The 15,925-nt window shown below is 44.5% G+C and overlaps 1 protein-coding gene across 3 annotated transcripts; it reads left to right on the forward strand.

Moving 5' to 3' along the window:
* Positions 1 to 298: 298 nt before the first annotated feature.
* Positions 299 to 15,866, forward strand: LOC121141439 (schlafen family member 12-like). 3 transcript variants are annotated; one of them, XM_040749326.1, is made up of 6 exons: positions 299 to 1,559; positions 4,774 to 4,859; positions 9,411 to 9,590; positions 11,283 to 12,331; positions 13,917 to 14,006; positions 14,951 to 15,087. In XM_040749326.1, exons 3-5 carry the CDS (start codon positions 9,454 to 9,456, stop codon positions 13,967 to 13,969), a joined length of 1,239 nt encoding a protein of 412 aa, XP_040605260.1. In that variant the 5' UTR covers positions 299 to 1,559; positions 4,774 to 4,859; positions 9,411 to 9,453; the 3' UTR covers positions 13,970 to 14,006; positions 14,951 to 15,087. The 3 variants fall into 3 exon arrangements, with proteins under 3 accessions (XP_040605260.1, XP_040605259.1, XP_040605261.1); XM_040749325.1 differs by having other exon boundaries at positions 299 to 4,859; XM_040749327.1 differs by lacking the exon at positions 13,917 to 14,006 and having other exon boundaries at positions 299 to 4,859; positions 14,951 to 15,866.
* Positions 15,867 to 15,925: the final 59 nt, after the last annotated feature.

The following is a 15,925-nucleotide window of genomic DNA, read 5'->3' on the forward strand; positions in this document are numbered from 1 at the left end:
CAGCCTGGACTACCAAGCGAGTTCCAGGACAGCCTCCAAAGCCACAGAGAAACCCTGTCTCGAAAAACCAAAAAAAAAAAAAAAAAAAAAAAAAAAAAAAAAAAGAAAGAAACAGTGCACCCCCACAGAGTTCCCAGTGAGCTGGACAGTTTTTGTTTTGTTTTGTTTTTTCGAGACAAGATTTCTCTGTATTGTTTTGGAAGCTGTCCTGGAACTCACTCTGTAGACCAGGCCGGCCTCGAACTCTCAGAGATCCACCTGCCTCTGCCTCCCGAGTGCTGGGATTAAAGGTGTGCGCCACCAATGCCCAGCCGAGCTGGACATTTTGTCTCCTGTGTATCCAAACTGAGGTCTCTGCTGGCACTGGAAATGACAGAGCTTAAAGGGATGAGTATAACCAAAGCTTGTCATTTGATTTAAGGAAAATGTCACAGGAAAGCACAATCATTGTAAAATATGTATGCACTAAACCACACCCCAATGCCAACAAAAAGTTTGTGTTATCCTGAGATTACACACAGGCACAGAGCTAGAAAAACGTGCATTGATGCATTGCTAAAGAAAACAAAGCCGGATGGGAGGGAGAGGAAGCTGGGATTGACCTGTGAAACAAGCTTGTTTCTAATTTAAATTTAAAAAGAAAAGAAAGCTTGAAACTGCTTAGGGCCACTGGAGCCTTTTCTTGCAGTGCCAAGGGGGTGCCCTCTGCCTGACTGGTGCAGCCGCCCTCTGCAGCCCTTCCTTCTCAGGAGGCCACTGCTCTCCTCCTCCCACCCGTCCAGCACCTGCTCTTGAAGCACTGGGACTTAGGCTGCTCATGGAAGCTGGTGAAGATGGAAGGCTGGGGCTCCTGCTAAGACACTACAAACACTTCATTTCTTTTCAATAAAATTAAATTCTTCCACGAAGGTATTTACTATATGCGACAAGTTTCCCTTTACCTCTACCTGTGTTCACCCTTCTCCTCCCATCTTTGCCCCAAGCCCCACCACGTAGTTTCCACTTCTGTTTGCATATTGTTCTGTTAGTTCTTGTTTTCGTCCATTTCAAGCAGAATTGCAAAAAGCACGGAAGTTCCCCTTTCAGACTTCCTGGAGTGACTAAACGCTCAAAGTCCAAGAGTAGCAACACCGTTTCAATCGTAAAACTAGTCCGCTTCACGTCACCAAGCATTCACACCTTGACAGTATGTTGGTCAATTGCTGTCCATTTCTGGACATCCAGATGACACTGCCTGTCCATCTAGAAAAGGAAAACAACTGGAAGCCTTCCAGTATTTTGTGTTTCAAGAAACTCAGCTTCTAGGACACAGAATAAGTAAACCAGGCCCATTGTAGAATATTGGACTCTATCCCCATCATCCTTCTCTTCCTTTCCCCGCCCAATGTCAAGTCCTGTATACTCACTGGTTGTGGGTGGATGTGGGGTGGAGGAGTTACCAGCATAACCCATCCCTATCAGTAAACCCAACCTGGTTAGGAATCTTGGCTTCTTGACATCTCCAGAGCCTCTTCTGTCAAAGCACAGGCTGCTGAGGACTTGGAGTCATCAGAGCTGTGGTGAGAGCAAATGCCTCCCCCTCTGTGAGATAAAGGGAGGGCTTAAGGTAGATGGAAGAGCACCCATCATGTTTGTTCAGAGGCTTGTTGGAGAGGTAGGACCAGGGGGGTCATGGTGGGGTATGAATGTCAGGCTTGTGTGAATCTACAGAATCCCTTGAGGGTTCTATATCCTCTTAGAAACCTGACTGTGTTGCATGGTAAGAAAACATGGCTCCAGGACGGGGAGGAGCAGAACACTAGAGTCAGAAAGAAACCAGCCCCTGAGGAATTTTGCCAAGGGAAATGCACCATGCCAACCCAGGAGAGAAGAGTGGTCTAGCCTTGGGTTGTTTTGCTTTGTTCCACAGACAGTAGGTCCTTCCTCTCCTGGACCCTCTTTCTGTGCTTTCTAACCAACCTGCAATTGTGGCAGAGTAAGTGCATCAGACTGTCATACTCTTTCCCACCAAAAATAGGTGACTAGACACCTTAAACCCCAAGTTCCTTTCTGAGAGAATTTGCCCAAAGTCAGTGCTACAATTTGAGAGGGGACTACCTGGTAAATGAGACCCAAAGCTGCAGGAGTTCAGTGAGCTTTACTTCAGTCTTGGAATTTGGTGAGCTCTGGTGTGTGCCTTGGGTTGAAGGATTGTGTCTCAGCTGTGTGCCTGAAGGTAGTGGGTATGAATCATAGATGGTTTTGACAGCTAGGGTCTTGATATGAGATGATCAGTGTCCCAGGCTAGCCCACAACTCCTCTAAATGTGACTGCACTGTAGGACTCTCGAGTTTTAATAATCTCAGGGGCATTGTCCTTTTACACTGTGGTGTGAGGTAAGACTTCTGTCCCCTTTCCATGGGGACATTGATCGAGGGTGCGTGCTTAGAACAGGGCCTTATGAGGAGGGTGCTGGACAGGAGGGACTGGGAAGGAAAGAGGAACTGAGACTGCTCAGCAGTGCAAAGATCAGGGTGGGGCTGCAGCTTTAACTATTTACTGGGCAGAAAGGAAGCTGCTCCCTTCTCCACAGGACAGGCTGTTTAGAGCCAGTTTGCTTTGATTGGAGTTTTGCTTGTGTATTTTAGAGGGGAGAGGGGGCAGAGAGTGTCTTGGTGTGTACCCCAGGCTGGCCTGTAATTTGCTGTGTATGTTGGACATGGCTCAAACTCACAATGCCCACAAGAGGCTCCCAGGGGCAACACCACAGGCCTGTCCCCTTGCAGCCTTTTGGACAGAGATGAAACTCTATGGCCGGGCTCACATGCTGGGCAGGCCTCCTGTGTAGAAATATGCAGTGATCAGCACTAACACACATTAATTAACCCTCCCACAAAGCAAATTGCTCACTAAGGTGGAAACACACATCTTCCTGAGTGTTTCTTGCAGAGCTAATTCACATTAACACCACAGTTAAGCTTTCAGTTTAAACTTCAGTGATCACACATATCTGACTTCACGGTGTTCATTTCCTGGGAGTTCAGACTTCTTCCTTTAGCTTGTTCTTTCAACAGTGTGTTCACATGCTTTCCTTTAGCGGGACCTATATGAATGCATGGCCAGTCTGAACTTATCTTGGGACAGTGTCTTTCTCCTTGCCCAGCTCTGGGTGCTTGGGAACAGTAAAGGAAAGTTTTGGTCTATAATAGATATGGAACCCTGGGCCTGTCTCCTCTCAGGTGTTGAGTGTGTCTCTACAGACCTGCCCAAGATAAAGTTGCTGGGAAAAAAAAAGGCCAGTGGTGAATATTGCTTATATGAGCAATTTTACCACTTGACCTAGTAATTCAGTTTCTAGAAACCTGGTGTGTCTGTGATTATGCATTCTTAGACAATATTACCTTCTTGTAAAATGAATTATGAATTCAAGCCCACCCTGATGCTTTAGTCAGAATTCAATTCCTAGAGTCAAAATTCTTTCCCACAAGTTTTTTTTACTTCCGGATTCTATTTCTTAATTTCTGAGATTTAGTTATTTTTTGTGTATCTTTTTAGGATTCCCACCTCCCATTCTAATAGATCTTTATATTCCTGAACAACATCTACTTGTAGATTTGAAGAGCTTTATGAGAGAGCCCTTGGGCTAATGAAATTCAGTAGCTGCATGCCAGCACTCAGGATGCACCAGCAGGCAGATCTCTATGAGTTTAGTGCCAGCCTGATGTATACATAGTGGGTCAAGGCCAGCCAAGGGGACATAGAAAGACCCCATCTCCAAAAGCATAAATGAAAATAGTAAGAATGAAATATAAATAAATAAAAAATCAGCAGATGTGATTAGTATTCTAAAGAGGCAGTTTGAGTGACATTTCATCCTTATACATATTACTCTTACCATCCTTCAGCCATCTCCAATCTCAGCTGTCATGGTATCATGAAGCACTTGCATTAATATGAATATGAAATTAAGTAGCAGTTTACAGGAACTGGGGGGATTGTGCAGAGGTTCAGAGCACTTGTTGCTCTTGCAGAGGGCCTGGGTTTAGATCCCAGCATGGTGGTTCACCAACATCCCTAACTACAGTGCCAGGGGATCCCTCTTCAGAACTCCAAGGGCACCATGCACATGTGTGGTGCACAGTCATACACCAGACAAAACACTCATTTAAAGAAGCTGCAGCTTACACGGTTTTGACTGAAGCTGTTAACCATTATTTTACAAACTAATTATGAATGCGATATGATGGCAAGGCAAAACAGAATTCCAAACTTTCCACTTTGGAAAGATGATGGTGAACTCTGCCATGGGAGAAAGAAAGCACATCATGTCGGGGAAATGCTCATTCCTTTAGCTGTGGTTTAATGCATGTGCTGCACAGGGGTTCTGTCCTCAACTGTCCACACATCTGGGCAGAGCTTTGTCACTCCTTTTGGGAAGCGGCTGTAAACTGACACCAGCATCTGTCAACCACCATGTTAGAAAAGCATCATAGATGCAGAAACTTAGCTCAAACATTAACAGATTGATTCTGTCCTAGACGTGACAACAGAGTGATGGGGTGTGCACATAATCGTGGGTACTTGGGAGGCTGAGGTGAGAGAAGGTTGGAGGCTGGAATTCAGGTAACCCTGGCCAGAGAGAGAAGGAAGACAAAGGAACAAAACTGCTTCATTCCCTCTAGGGAAACATTAAACAAACAACAACAGCAAGAAAATAAACCCAGAACTCATGAAGGTTAAATATTTATCTAGAAGAACCCACATTCAGCACTGAAGGAGCACTCATCTTTGCAGGGCTCCTGCTCTGGAGGAGGCTATCCAACGTGAAATTCCTTCTCTTGAGCACAAAGGACTTCAAGCAACTCAGATTCCAGCACAAGGTAGGGTGAGCCAGGTTCATACCAGCATCTTGCAGACCCATTTTCTTTCTCTGTCTGTCCCCATCCCAGCAATAGGTCCTGGCTATTGATCTGGGATGAATAGAAGTTGATGGCTCAACCCATTGTCTCGGGTAAACCCTAGAGAGTTTCTGTTCCTCTCAGACTTGTTGGCTCCTTGGTATCTCCACCGCCTGTTCTCCCAAAGGATGGCAGCTGAGGACCTGGACACTGCAGGAGTTTAGTGAGAACAAATGCTTGCATTTGTTTGTGGGATGGGGAAAGGTTAGGGGTGCTGAATTATTCTTGGTCAACAACAGAATTCCTAGGACCTGGGTTTAGCCCTCAGTGCCACAAGCATGAAGTCTTACCTGGTAGCTCTGTGCACTGACAAATTAAGCTTGGTCTAAGACTGGCTGGTGAGCAGGGGAAGAGGGGTTTGTGTAGACCTCCAGAGCCCCTTGAGGATGCCCCATCCACTTCGAGACCTGACCCTACAGCAGAAACTGAAGAAAGATCTCTACACAGAGAAGAATGAAGTCATATCTCACACTAAAGATACAGGAATCTAGAAAGGGACTAAAGAGATGAATTTCAGATCCCACAGCTGGGGTGCAAAGAGGAGAAGGTCCAGAAGCCCTGATCTCTTCAGGGGTCAAAGACTGCATAGAGGCTAGGGGACACATTCACAGCAGATTCACAAATCCAGGAGAGGCATTTGACAAAAATGTTAATGTCGCTAATTATTGACATGCAAGAAGCACAACAAAGTATGATTTGCTCTTGTCACAATGACTAGTTATTATGCCAGAGAGACAGCTGCATGTCCATGGCCATTTTTGCATGTTTTAAAAAGTCAAAATATGAAATCATGGATAGCTGAGAAGCAAAGATTAGGTTTTACACATGCAGTGGACTGATATGGAGGAAGGAAATATAGTCTGTTTTGAATCATGGAAGAACCCGAATGACAACATGTTATGTAAAGTAAGCCAGGCACATAAGAGCAAATCCTGTATAAATTCACTTATATAAGGAATTACTGCGAGTGATCCTGCTCAGACACCCCTTGTGGGAATGAGTGAGAAGATGCAACACCAATGGCAGGGGGGCTGGGAGTCAGTGAGAGCAGAGCATGCTGCAGGCCTGCCTTCATAGCCCCGCCCAAAGTCCCATTGACTCAGGCTGCTGGCTCTGCTGCAGTGTCCTTTCTCATTGGTGTCTCTTGGTCAGGTGTCTCTTAGCTGTCTCTGGGCATCGAGGCAGGCTTGACTCAGGGAGGAAATGCCTGCCACACATGCTCATGCAGGCTGGCCTAGACACCTAGCCAGGGCAACTGTGGCTTGGATAGGCTGGCTGGCAGTTTCTCTTACAAGGAATCTGAAAGCAAACAAACAAACAAACAAAAAACTGATATGATGGGAGCAGAAGCTAGGGTAGCATGGAGTAGGAAGTGAGTGAGCTTGCATGTTAAAAGACTATAAAATGTCTCTCATGTAAAAGGGGCATTGCAGAACAGAATGCCTACAGTAAACAGTGTGTTCTACTTTGAAAGCTACCACAATTAAACTTCATACCTGGTGGTCCTGAGGGTTGAAGCTTGAGCTGAGAACACACTGGGCATTTGCTCTTCTTTTGAACTCTATCTCCAGTCCTCTGGTTACTTTTTACTTGGAGAACGAGTTTTGCTAAGTTACTCAGGTAGGCCCTGAACTCATTCTGCATTCCAAGCTTGGCTTAGAACTTCTGAACTTTCTGCCTCAGCCTCCTGGATACTGGATTATAGGATGCACCACCAGACCTAGCTCTAGAAGCAGGTGTTTAGTGTTCTTCACACAAAAATATCAGCTTTATCATTTTTGTATAAAGTTATTCACATGTATATAATATGTACATAGTTCACATGTGTATTCTGCATTCTGAATACATTGCATTTATGTTAGTAAAAAAGAAAGGAAGAATGGAAAGATGACATAAAGACAAGCATTGTTGGCTCTATACTCACAACACAGGCTGCTCTTCTAGAAGACCTGGATTCCATTCCTAGCATCCACAGGGCAACTCACAGCCATTGGTAACTCCAGTCAGATATCCTAATGTCATCTTCTGTCTGCCAAAGACACCAGGGACACATGTGGTTCACAGACACACATGCAGGAAAAATCCTGTTCAAAAATATTAAAGTATAACACACAGAGAGCATACTTAAACATGTTCAAAGAATTAAAAATCTACAGGGCAGCTGGGTGGTGGTAGCGCATGCCTTTAATCCCAGCACTCAGGAGGCAGAGGCAGGCAAATCTCTGTTAGTTTGAGACCAGCCTGGTCTACAAGAGCTAGTTCCAGGACAGCCTCCAAAGCCACAGAGAAACCCTGTCTCAAAAAACAAATAATAATAATAATAACAATTAAAAAATAAACCTACAAGGCATAAGAGTCCTGAGCATCCACACTGAGGTAGCAATGCCATCCCAACTGACTCACACAAACTCAATTCCCTGGAGTCAAATGAGTTCAGTGGGGGTTACACCACAACAGTGGGCAGGCATGGAGAGTTGCTTTTACTTGATATTGGCCAAGGCACTGACCATCTTACCCTCCCACATGTCTACAGCTCTTCTTGTATAAGGCTGGTCTTTGCTGTCATCTGCATGTGAGTGCCCCCTAGGGTCAGAACAGCAAAGTCAGCTGCAGTTCAAAGCAACCTCCCACAGAAAAGTAGTCTGAGAAAACTGATTTGGTGGCGGTGGTTATGTTTTCTGTTTACATTGGGGCTCTTTCTTATTACTTGGTATTAATTCTGGTGAGCAAAGGGTTTCACTATGTCACTGTCACCCACAAGATGTCCCATGACCCTGGGGATCCCTCTTTACTCTCTTCTCCCCCTCCCACCACTGCTCCTCTCCCCACATAGTCTCCGTTGTACTTTGATGCCTTTAGAAGCTTTGTTCTGCATGGGAGAGTAGACACACAATGTTTGTCTTTCTGCCGCACTTCACTTATGCGATCCTGGGTTCCATCCATTTTCCTGCACTGGTGCATTTATGGCTGAATAAACCCTGAGGATAGAGTGAGGCTGCAGTAAGCTGTTTGTGCATATAGGCCATGTGCTCCTCATGCACTCACCTGCTGATAGGTCTCTTTGCTTCAGTAACTCGGATGTAGTGAAGAGTGTGTGTGTGTGTGTGTGTGTGTGTGTGTGTGTGTAGGTGTACAAGGTGTGTGCTTGGTGCCCTCAGGGGTCAGGAGAGGGTTCTGATCCTTGGAACTGGAGTTGCAGATGGTAGTGAGCTGCCGGCAGTGCAGTGTAGCAAACCTGAGTGCTCTGGAAAAACAGAAATGTCTCTTGACCAGGACCCTTTCTGCAGCCACCAGCTCTCGGCTCTGACAGGCTCCATCAGAGCTGACTTCTGCATTGTTCCCTGAGCTGGACAGGAAGAGCACTCCTCTCAACACTTTGAGCAGTGGAGTGTCTCTGTATCAACTTCTGATCAATGCAGAGAAGCTCTTCAGGCCACGCTTGGGAGGAGCAGTAATCCAAGTATACAGCCACCATGGGGATGTTTTAAAATCAGTTTTAACTTGTTTATTGATTTTGTATGTATTGCTGTTTAGTCTGTATGCATGCCTTGGCACCACATGTCTGAGCCACCATGTGGGTACTGGGAATTGAACATGGGTCCTCTGGAAGAGCCGCCAGTGCTCTTTACTGCTAAGCCATGTCTCTCGCCCTGCAGGATGGGCTGACATCAGCACACACTGCCCTGGTGTGGAAGGGTGGCTGCTCGTCCTGTAGTCTGCCATGTGAAAGAGGGAAAGGGAGACTCTACTGCAAGGTGAAGTTGCCTGGCTGGGATTCTGAGGACTAGACTAAGGATAGACACAAACCAGGGTGGTAACTTTGGGCAATAAATTCGTTAATTAAACATCATATAAAGGAACGAAACAGGAATTTTAAGACTACACTAATTAAATTTTTTGACTATTTGGAAAGGGCCAATACTACAGTGAGTAGAAAGGGAAAAAATCTGTAAACTGAAGTAAAACCTATAAAACCACTAACTCAGGGGGAATCGATAGGAACTGCTGTGTTAAACTAAATCTCAATCATTCAATTTTACCAAGAAAGACTCCATAGTCAGATGCTGGAGTGAGAGCCTTCTTTCTGCTACACTGCCTCAAACAATACTACTCCAAATGTGTTGGCCCCCATTTCTACTTCCTACACATCTCTTTCTCTGTCCTCCTGACTTGCTCTTTGTCTCTATGGTTTTATTCCTGTTAAGAGGCTTGCTCTGCCTCTTGACCTTGGTTGACTTTGTTTAATCCTGTTTGCAATATTCAAGCAGAAAGCTCTTTGATTAAAGCTGTGTACTAGGGCTGAGCCACACTAAAACTAGAAACAGGGTTTTCCAATAAAGGAAGCAGTCTTGGGTTTGACAGTGTGATCAAATACCATGAAACAAATAACTGAAAAATGAAAAACAAAACAAAGCCCCACATTATGTGGATTGTTATCAGGAAGGCTAACCTGGAGATTGTATTTGTTCCCAGAACCAGAGGTCAGAAAGGAGGTGAGAAATTATTTGGAGAAATAATGTCTGTAAACTCCCCAATGTGGGTGGAAGATGTGGATCCACGGACAATCACAGAGCCATCTGGTCAAGTCGAGTGTCCAGTGGACATTCTCCAGGGCAGGCAGCATGCCAAGCCAGGACCTTTGAGAGACTCCAAGTATGTAAACTAACTGATTGTCATGTGGGAAGGAACTAGGAAGCTGCTCAGAAGGAAAGTCAGAAGCACAGAGGGGCCCAGGACAGGAACAAAGTGCTCCTAAACAATGACACAATTAAGACTTCACATGATTAGAAAAGACTGTCCTGAGAAAATGAAGAGAGAAAATCTAGACACCAGAACATTCTCCAGCAGTGAGAGTTAGAATGGGAAAGACCTACATTAAAGGACAAAAGGGGCTATGGTGTGTCTCCTGGAGAATGTTTACCTGACAAACACAAAGGCCTGAGTGTCATCCCAACCACTGTGGGGAATGGAGACCATGGGACGTGCTCACACTCAGAGAATCAAGCCAGTCCCAGAAATCCAATCTCAGATACTTCCTGTCAGTTGTGATTCCCAGAGTTTATAGATTATACATCCATAAAACCATGTGTGTGTGTGTAGGACATGAAAGAAGTGGTGAGGTTGATGGGATGGGGACATCAAAGAAAGGTCAGACTGGAGAACATACTTAGTGTGCAGCACACACTTATGTTAAATATCCTTCTGTAGAGGTTGGAGAGCTGGCTCAGTGCTTAAGAGAAGTTGTAGCCCTTGACTTGGGTCAGATTCCTAACACGACCACCATTAACTCCAGTCTTGAGGAATCCAAAATCCTCTTCTGACCTCCATGACTACCAGGCATACCTGTGGCGCACATACATACATGGAGGCAAAACACTCACACACATAAAGTAATAAAACAAATAAGACTATTTGGGGTTCTCCAACAGGTAGAGCTGAGGGAGAACTGATCCAGCTGGTGACTCCCTTGGGGCTGAGCAGGATAGTGAGTGTTGACTATGACCCAGACCCCCCTCCTAATTACCAGGGAGAAATGCACTGAGTTGGGATACTTGTGAAAGCAGGATCTCTCTCTCTCTCTCTCTCTCTCTCTCTCTCTCTCTCTCTCTCTCTCTCTCTCTCTCTCTCTCTCTCTCTCTCTCTCTCTTTTTGGTTTTTACGAGACAGGGTTTCTCTGTATTGTTTTGGAGGCTATCGGTCCAACCCAGCCTGGAACTCACAGAGATCCACCTGCCTCTGCCTCCCGAGTACTGGGATTAAAGGTGTGCGCCACCACTGCTTGGCGAAAGCAGGATCTCTTTTTATTGCAACAGGCAGGAACTTATATAGGATTGAGGTAGGGGATGGGAATCTTAGGATGGGGTAAGGTGACATGAGGAGTAAGGGCCAATAATATTTCACCAAGCTGGCAGGTAGCCTAGGCAGGGGGCAGTCTTACAACAGTTCTTGCAGAATCACTCCCAAAAATAAGTGGCCAAACTCTAGCCAGGCTCAGGAGGTTACACAGGTCCTCACATCCGAGCCTTTTTATACCCAACAAGACTACACAATTATATATGCCCTTTATATAACACAGTGCCATGAATGGTGAATATACACAAAGAAGGTTATTAGTTCAAAACTATTAGAAGAGGATCAAATACAATCATGACAACCAATTTGAAAATTTAGCGAGCTCACTAGTTATTGTACTGTATCAGAATTGGCCCAGCAGTCCCTAAACAAAACATCATTCTGACCTTCACACTTTCACCCAGAGCAGCTCAAAGAGTTGTGCTGTGTTTTGTAAAGCATTGCTGGCTGTTACTGGTTAGGCCTATTGTAATATCTCTGTCTATTTTACAGGAAGCAACGTCATCGGGGAAACAGAGCGAGTGCTTGCAAAATGAGCATCATCCTTGATCAGGAGACTGACTATGCAGAACTGGTTCTCTCTGTAGGAGAAATCACACTTGGAGAAATGAGTAGGAAGTTAATGAAAGATACGCAACTAAGAAAGAGACAAGCTCAAATTATCTCACAGGCTGTGTGTACTCTACTGAATTCTGGAGGGGGCGTGGTCAAGGCTCACATTAAGAATTCCAATTACACCTTCACCAGAGATGGAATAGGACTAGAAAATTCTTTTCGTGATATTCTTCCATTTACTCATAAATACCTAGACTACAAACAGAACAAAGACTACTTTTTAATTTTTGTGAAACCATGGATCCCAGATATCTCTGGTCAACGTGTCCACACCTTGAAAACCAACTTCTACATGAGAAGTTTTTCATCGTCACATGAGCTGAAAGGTCCTGATGTAGTAAAGTTCCTGAAAGGAATGAAGTATTCTAAAGGGAGATTATGTTCAAGACAAAGTTTGCCTGGATTATGTGACTCTGATGAATTACAACCAGAATTTCTTGTCATGTTTTTTAACATGGAAAAGTTCACCTACAAGGAGACATTCTGTTTCACTAAATCCAAGCATGCTGAAGTTAAAATGTCCCCTAAAAAAAAGATTTTAGAGATCCTCCCTCAAACTGTTTCTGCATTTGCAAACACTGACGGGGGATATTTGTTCATAGGTTTAGATGAGAAAAAGCAACAAATAATTGGTTTTGGAGCAGATGAGAGCGATCTTGCACAGCTAGATAGCGAAATAGAGGAGTGCATCCGACAGCTGCCTGTCACTCACTTCTGTGAGGAGCAGGAGAAGATCAAGTACACATGCAGATTCATCCAAGTCCACAGACAGGGAGCTGTGTGTTCTTATGTCTGTGTGCTCAGAGTGGAGAGATTCTGCTGTGCTGTGTTCGCTGCAGAGCCAGATTGCTGGCACGTGGAAGGCAGCCGCGTGAAGAGGTTTACCACGGAGGAATGGGTCAGGCTCCAGATGGACACCACACCAGGTTAGTGAAGGGAGTTTAACAATCACTTTACATTTTGGACAGGGGTTTGGAAGATTTGTGTAACTGGGGAATGTTAAGACTCCTTATGTCTCAACAGTTAATTTAATGACCTATGCTAGATACAATCTAGATAGAATCCAGAGTTGACACCTCCTATTTCCTTCTGCCCACTTAGGCGATTCCCTATAGAAAGTATTGTAGCTGCTTTCAGTAATGCTATGAGCTATTTCCTTCATAATGGCCAACTGTGATACAGCCTGCATCTCCAGTGGCCAGGACTAAAGCAGGAAGAGGAAAGGGCCCCAACTCATAATTCCCCTCCAAGGTTTTCTCACCTCTCACAGAGGGTTAAACTGACATCCCTGCCAAGACACACACCACAGAACATTGAAAGTCTTCCACAGTCCTGGCCTCCCTGGCAGTTCTGTTTTCATCAGAAGGCTGATCAGCAGAGCCTGTCATGGACACTGTCCTATCTGCTTCCTGAACTTCTGTTCATCCACCCAGAGTCGCCTGTTAGTTCTGCTTGCCTCTTTCTAGATTATGTCTAGCTTGTTTGCAAAAATTCCTCCTACTGTGATGGTTGAAGTACCCCATCCCCAAGAAGCCACTGCATTGATCTCATTTTTCATTGTCAGCTTTCTGTGTCATTCATCTTTCACTAACAGTGACAGATGGTTTAGAAAATCAAGTTATGAAAAGGGAATGTCCCTTTGTTTGGGCATTTGGATGTGCTGGCCCACCATGTATTGTCTCCATTGCTTTGGTGCCTGTGATGACCCGTGTTCACTTCAGAAACCCCACCATCTAATCTTCCCCGTTGTCCTTTACCCCTTTATTCCCATCTACCCCTCTGCTTAAAACTCCCTCCTTCCTCACATTTTTGTACAAAAGGGAACCATACATTTTCCTCCAAAGAGAAGGAAATGCTGTCCTTTTATCTCCTTTGGAACAGGATTCTTAATGGAAACAAGCACCAGAAACTTACATCATCTGGAAATCAGAGCTCCCTTGTCTCCCCACAAACTCACTTCTTCACCAACCTCCCCTTCCTTCCTTCCTTCCTTCCTTCCTTCCTTCCTTCCTTCCTTCCTTCCTTCCTTCCTTCTAGAGTTAACTGCTTTTAAAAGAAGCCAAAGCTGGGGACATTTCTGAGGTGATAGAGTGCTTGCCTGGTATCCAGAAGCCCTGGCTTCTTCATTCACCTCCATTTTGTAAAATCATAAAACTGGCATGGTGGTGCACTCTGGCCCAAGGTCCACATAGTGATTTGTGTCCAGCATGGTCTATGTGAATGACTGTCGCAATTATAAAACACAGGAAGAAAACAGACCCATGTGATTATAATACATTACACTACTCTAGTGCACTTTCTGCTCTTACGTTTTCTGTAAGGGTAGTTGGAGCACTTCGTTATCATCAAAGCTTCATTTTGCAAATTATATTTGACCTCAAAATCTAACCCCATTTTCTCTTAGGAAATCACAGTTCAGTTGAGACTTTTAACACACCTTGCACTAGTTATTGAACACTATGGCTTGTGGAAAATTTTAAATAATCTTTTGTCTTCTCCGGTTTCTCCAAGGGAAAAGAAAAAAGGACCCTTCAATCAAGCATCCCATCACTCAGTCCCTATAGCTGGTTTCCTCATGATGTTCCAGAAGCCAGGTAGAAGGTGACTATGTCCATTCAAATTGCTGTACTGGATACAAGACTTTCAAAAACTATGGGTTTACACTGTGATTGCCATTCTGTGCTCAACAGCAAAGCCTGGCCTACCTTGTGGTCTCCTCTGAGGCATCCTCTTTCCATCCCTGGAGCTCCAGGAATGTGTTCTGCTCTCTCCTTGCTCTGTGGAGACTTGTGTTTCTCCATGCTTTCCTCCTGTCTCATCACCTCTTTGATGCTTCCTGATGTCTGACATTTCTGTCTTCAGCATTCAGTCCATCCATTGTTTCCCTGACTTATCGCATTCATGGAGTTGCCCAAGCTTCTGATGCCCCATGTTATGGAAAAGGTGGGGGTGTTATGTGTCGTCTTCCCTCCAGCTGCCTAGATCCCCACTGCTCTCTCAGACCCCAAATAACACATGAGACACTATATTAATTATGAAGCTGTTGGCCATTTGCTATGGTTTCTGTTTGGCTAGCTCTAACTTAATTATTAATCCATAACTGCTAATCTGAGTATTTCCACATGATCTTCTCTTACAAGGGAAAGGGTCTAGACCTCTTACTCCTCTGGTGTCCTACATCATGACTGACTGTGCCTGTTTCCCAGACAACTCCTCGACTCCTAGTCCCATCTATCTTGCTTCCCTATTGGCCAATAGTGCTTTATTCATCAATCAATTAGACATACATATACACAGAAAGATTTCCCTATCATTGGGATGTGAGTGTTCAGCCACTTTCAAGGCTCCCTCTTGGCAGAACCTGAGTTTCTAAGTTCCCCTTTCACCTGCCACCCTCCTGTTCTTGAATTATTATTGTTTGGTATCCTCTGTGTTCACTTTCTGGTGATGCAAAGTGGGGACTTAACTAGCTTCATGGTGATGACTCATACAGGATATTCCTGGAAGTTTTCTTTTTAATTTGCTATGTTTATTTATTTTTCTAGTGGTGTTTAGAAAGTTGACATGCTCTCCAGAAGCCCTCTGCATGAAACAGTTCTCAGAATTTGAGGGATATGAGCAGTTACTTTGGAAAGAGCTGGGCTCACTTCGTCAAGGAATGCTGGTCATCTCTAAGAACTGGACCTTGGGTCCTGGCTTGCAGAAGAAGAAGGAAGTCATCTTGGATGTGTTTCATATTTCCCAGGACAGACTCCTGACTCTGCACAGCTTTCTCCTGGGAGATGGAGAGCTGGAAAATGACAGCACTCTTCTGAGGGAACTTGGTGCTGAGTTAAAGAAGTATTGTAAACAAACTGCACTAACTTTAAAGCAGATGCTGGTAAATTATGGTGGTTACACAGAGAAAATAGGTGTTGTGATAAAGATAATGTACTTGTGTCATAGGGCAGTGTCTCTATATGATTCAAGCTTGATAATAAATTACCCCACAAACTATTATCTGACAACCAAGACAGTAAGGGACTTAGAGAAGGCTCTTGCTGATGTCTTAGGGACTGTGTATGGACATAAAAGTGTAGTGATCCGTTTACCTCTTTAATTTTAAATATATAGAGTTAGATACCTTAATTTTTGAGGAATGTCCTAGCTCATGTTTGAGACGTTTTGACATGGGAAATGGATTATGACGCAATGATATTTCATGTTCTGTAGGCAATAATGTTCTCTCATTCGATAAACATATGGAAAATGTGTCTTTGAATAACTTCACAGGAATAGAAACGAAATTCTAGGAAAGGGATTGCTCGTTAAAGAAGGCAATGATAAAACAGGGCTTTCAAAATATGTCCCTGAGGGGCTGGAGAGATGGCTCAGTGGTTAAGAGTACTGGATGCTCTTCCAGAGGATCTGGGTTCAATTCCCAGCACCCACATGGTGGCTCACATCTGCCTGCACCTCCAATTCCAGAGGATCTGATACCCTCACACAGACATACATGCAGGCAATACACCGTAAAAATA

The sequence above is a fragment of the Mesocricetus auratus genome, unplaced genomic scaffold, assembly GCF_017639785.1.
Source record: "Mesocricetus auratus isolate SY011 unplaced genomic scaffold, BCM_Maur_2.0 Super-Scaffold_100007, whole genome shotgun sequence".
In the NCBI taxonomy this organism is placed as follows: domain Eukaryota; kingdom Metazoa; phylum Chordata; class Mammalia; order Rodentia; family Cricetidae; genus Mesocricetus; species Mesocricetus auratus.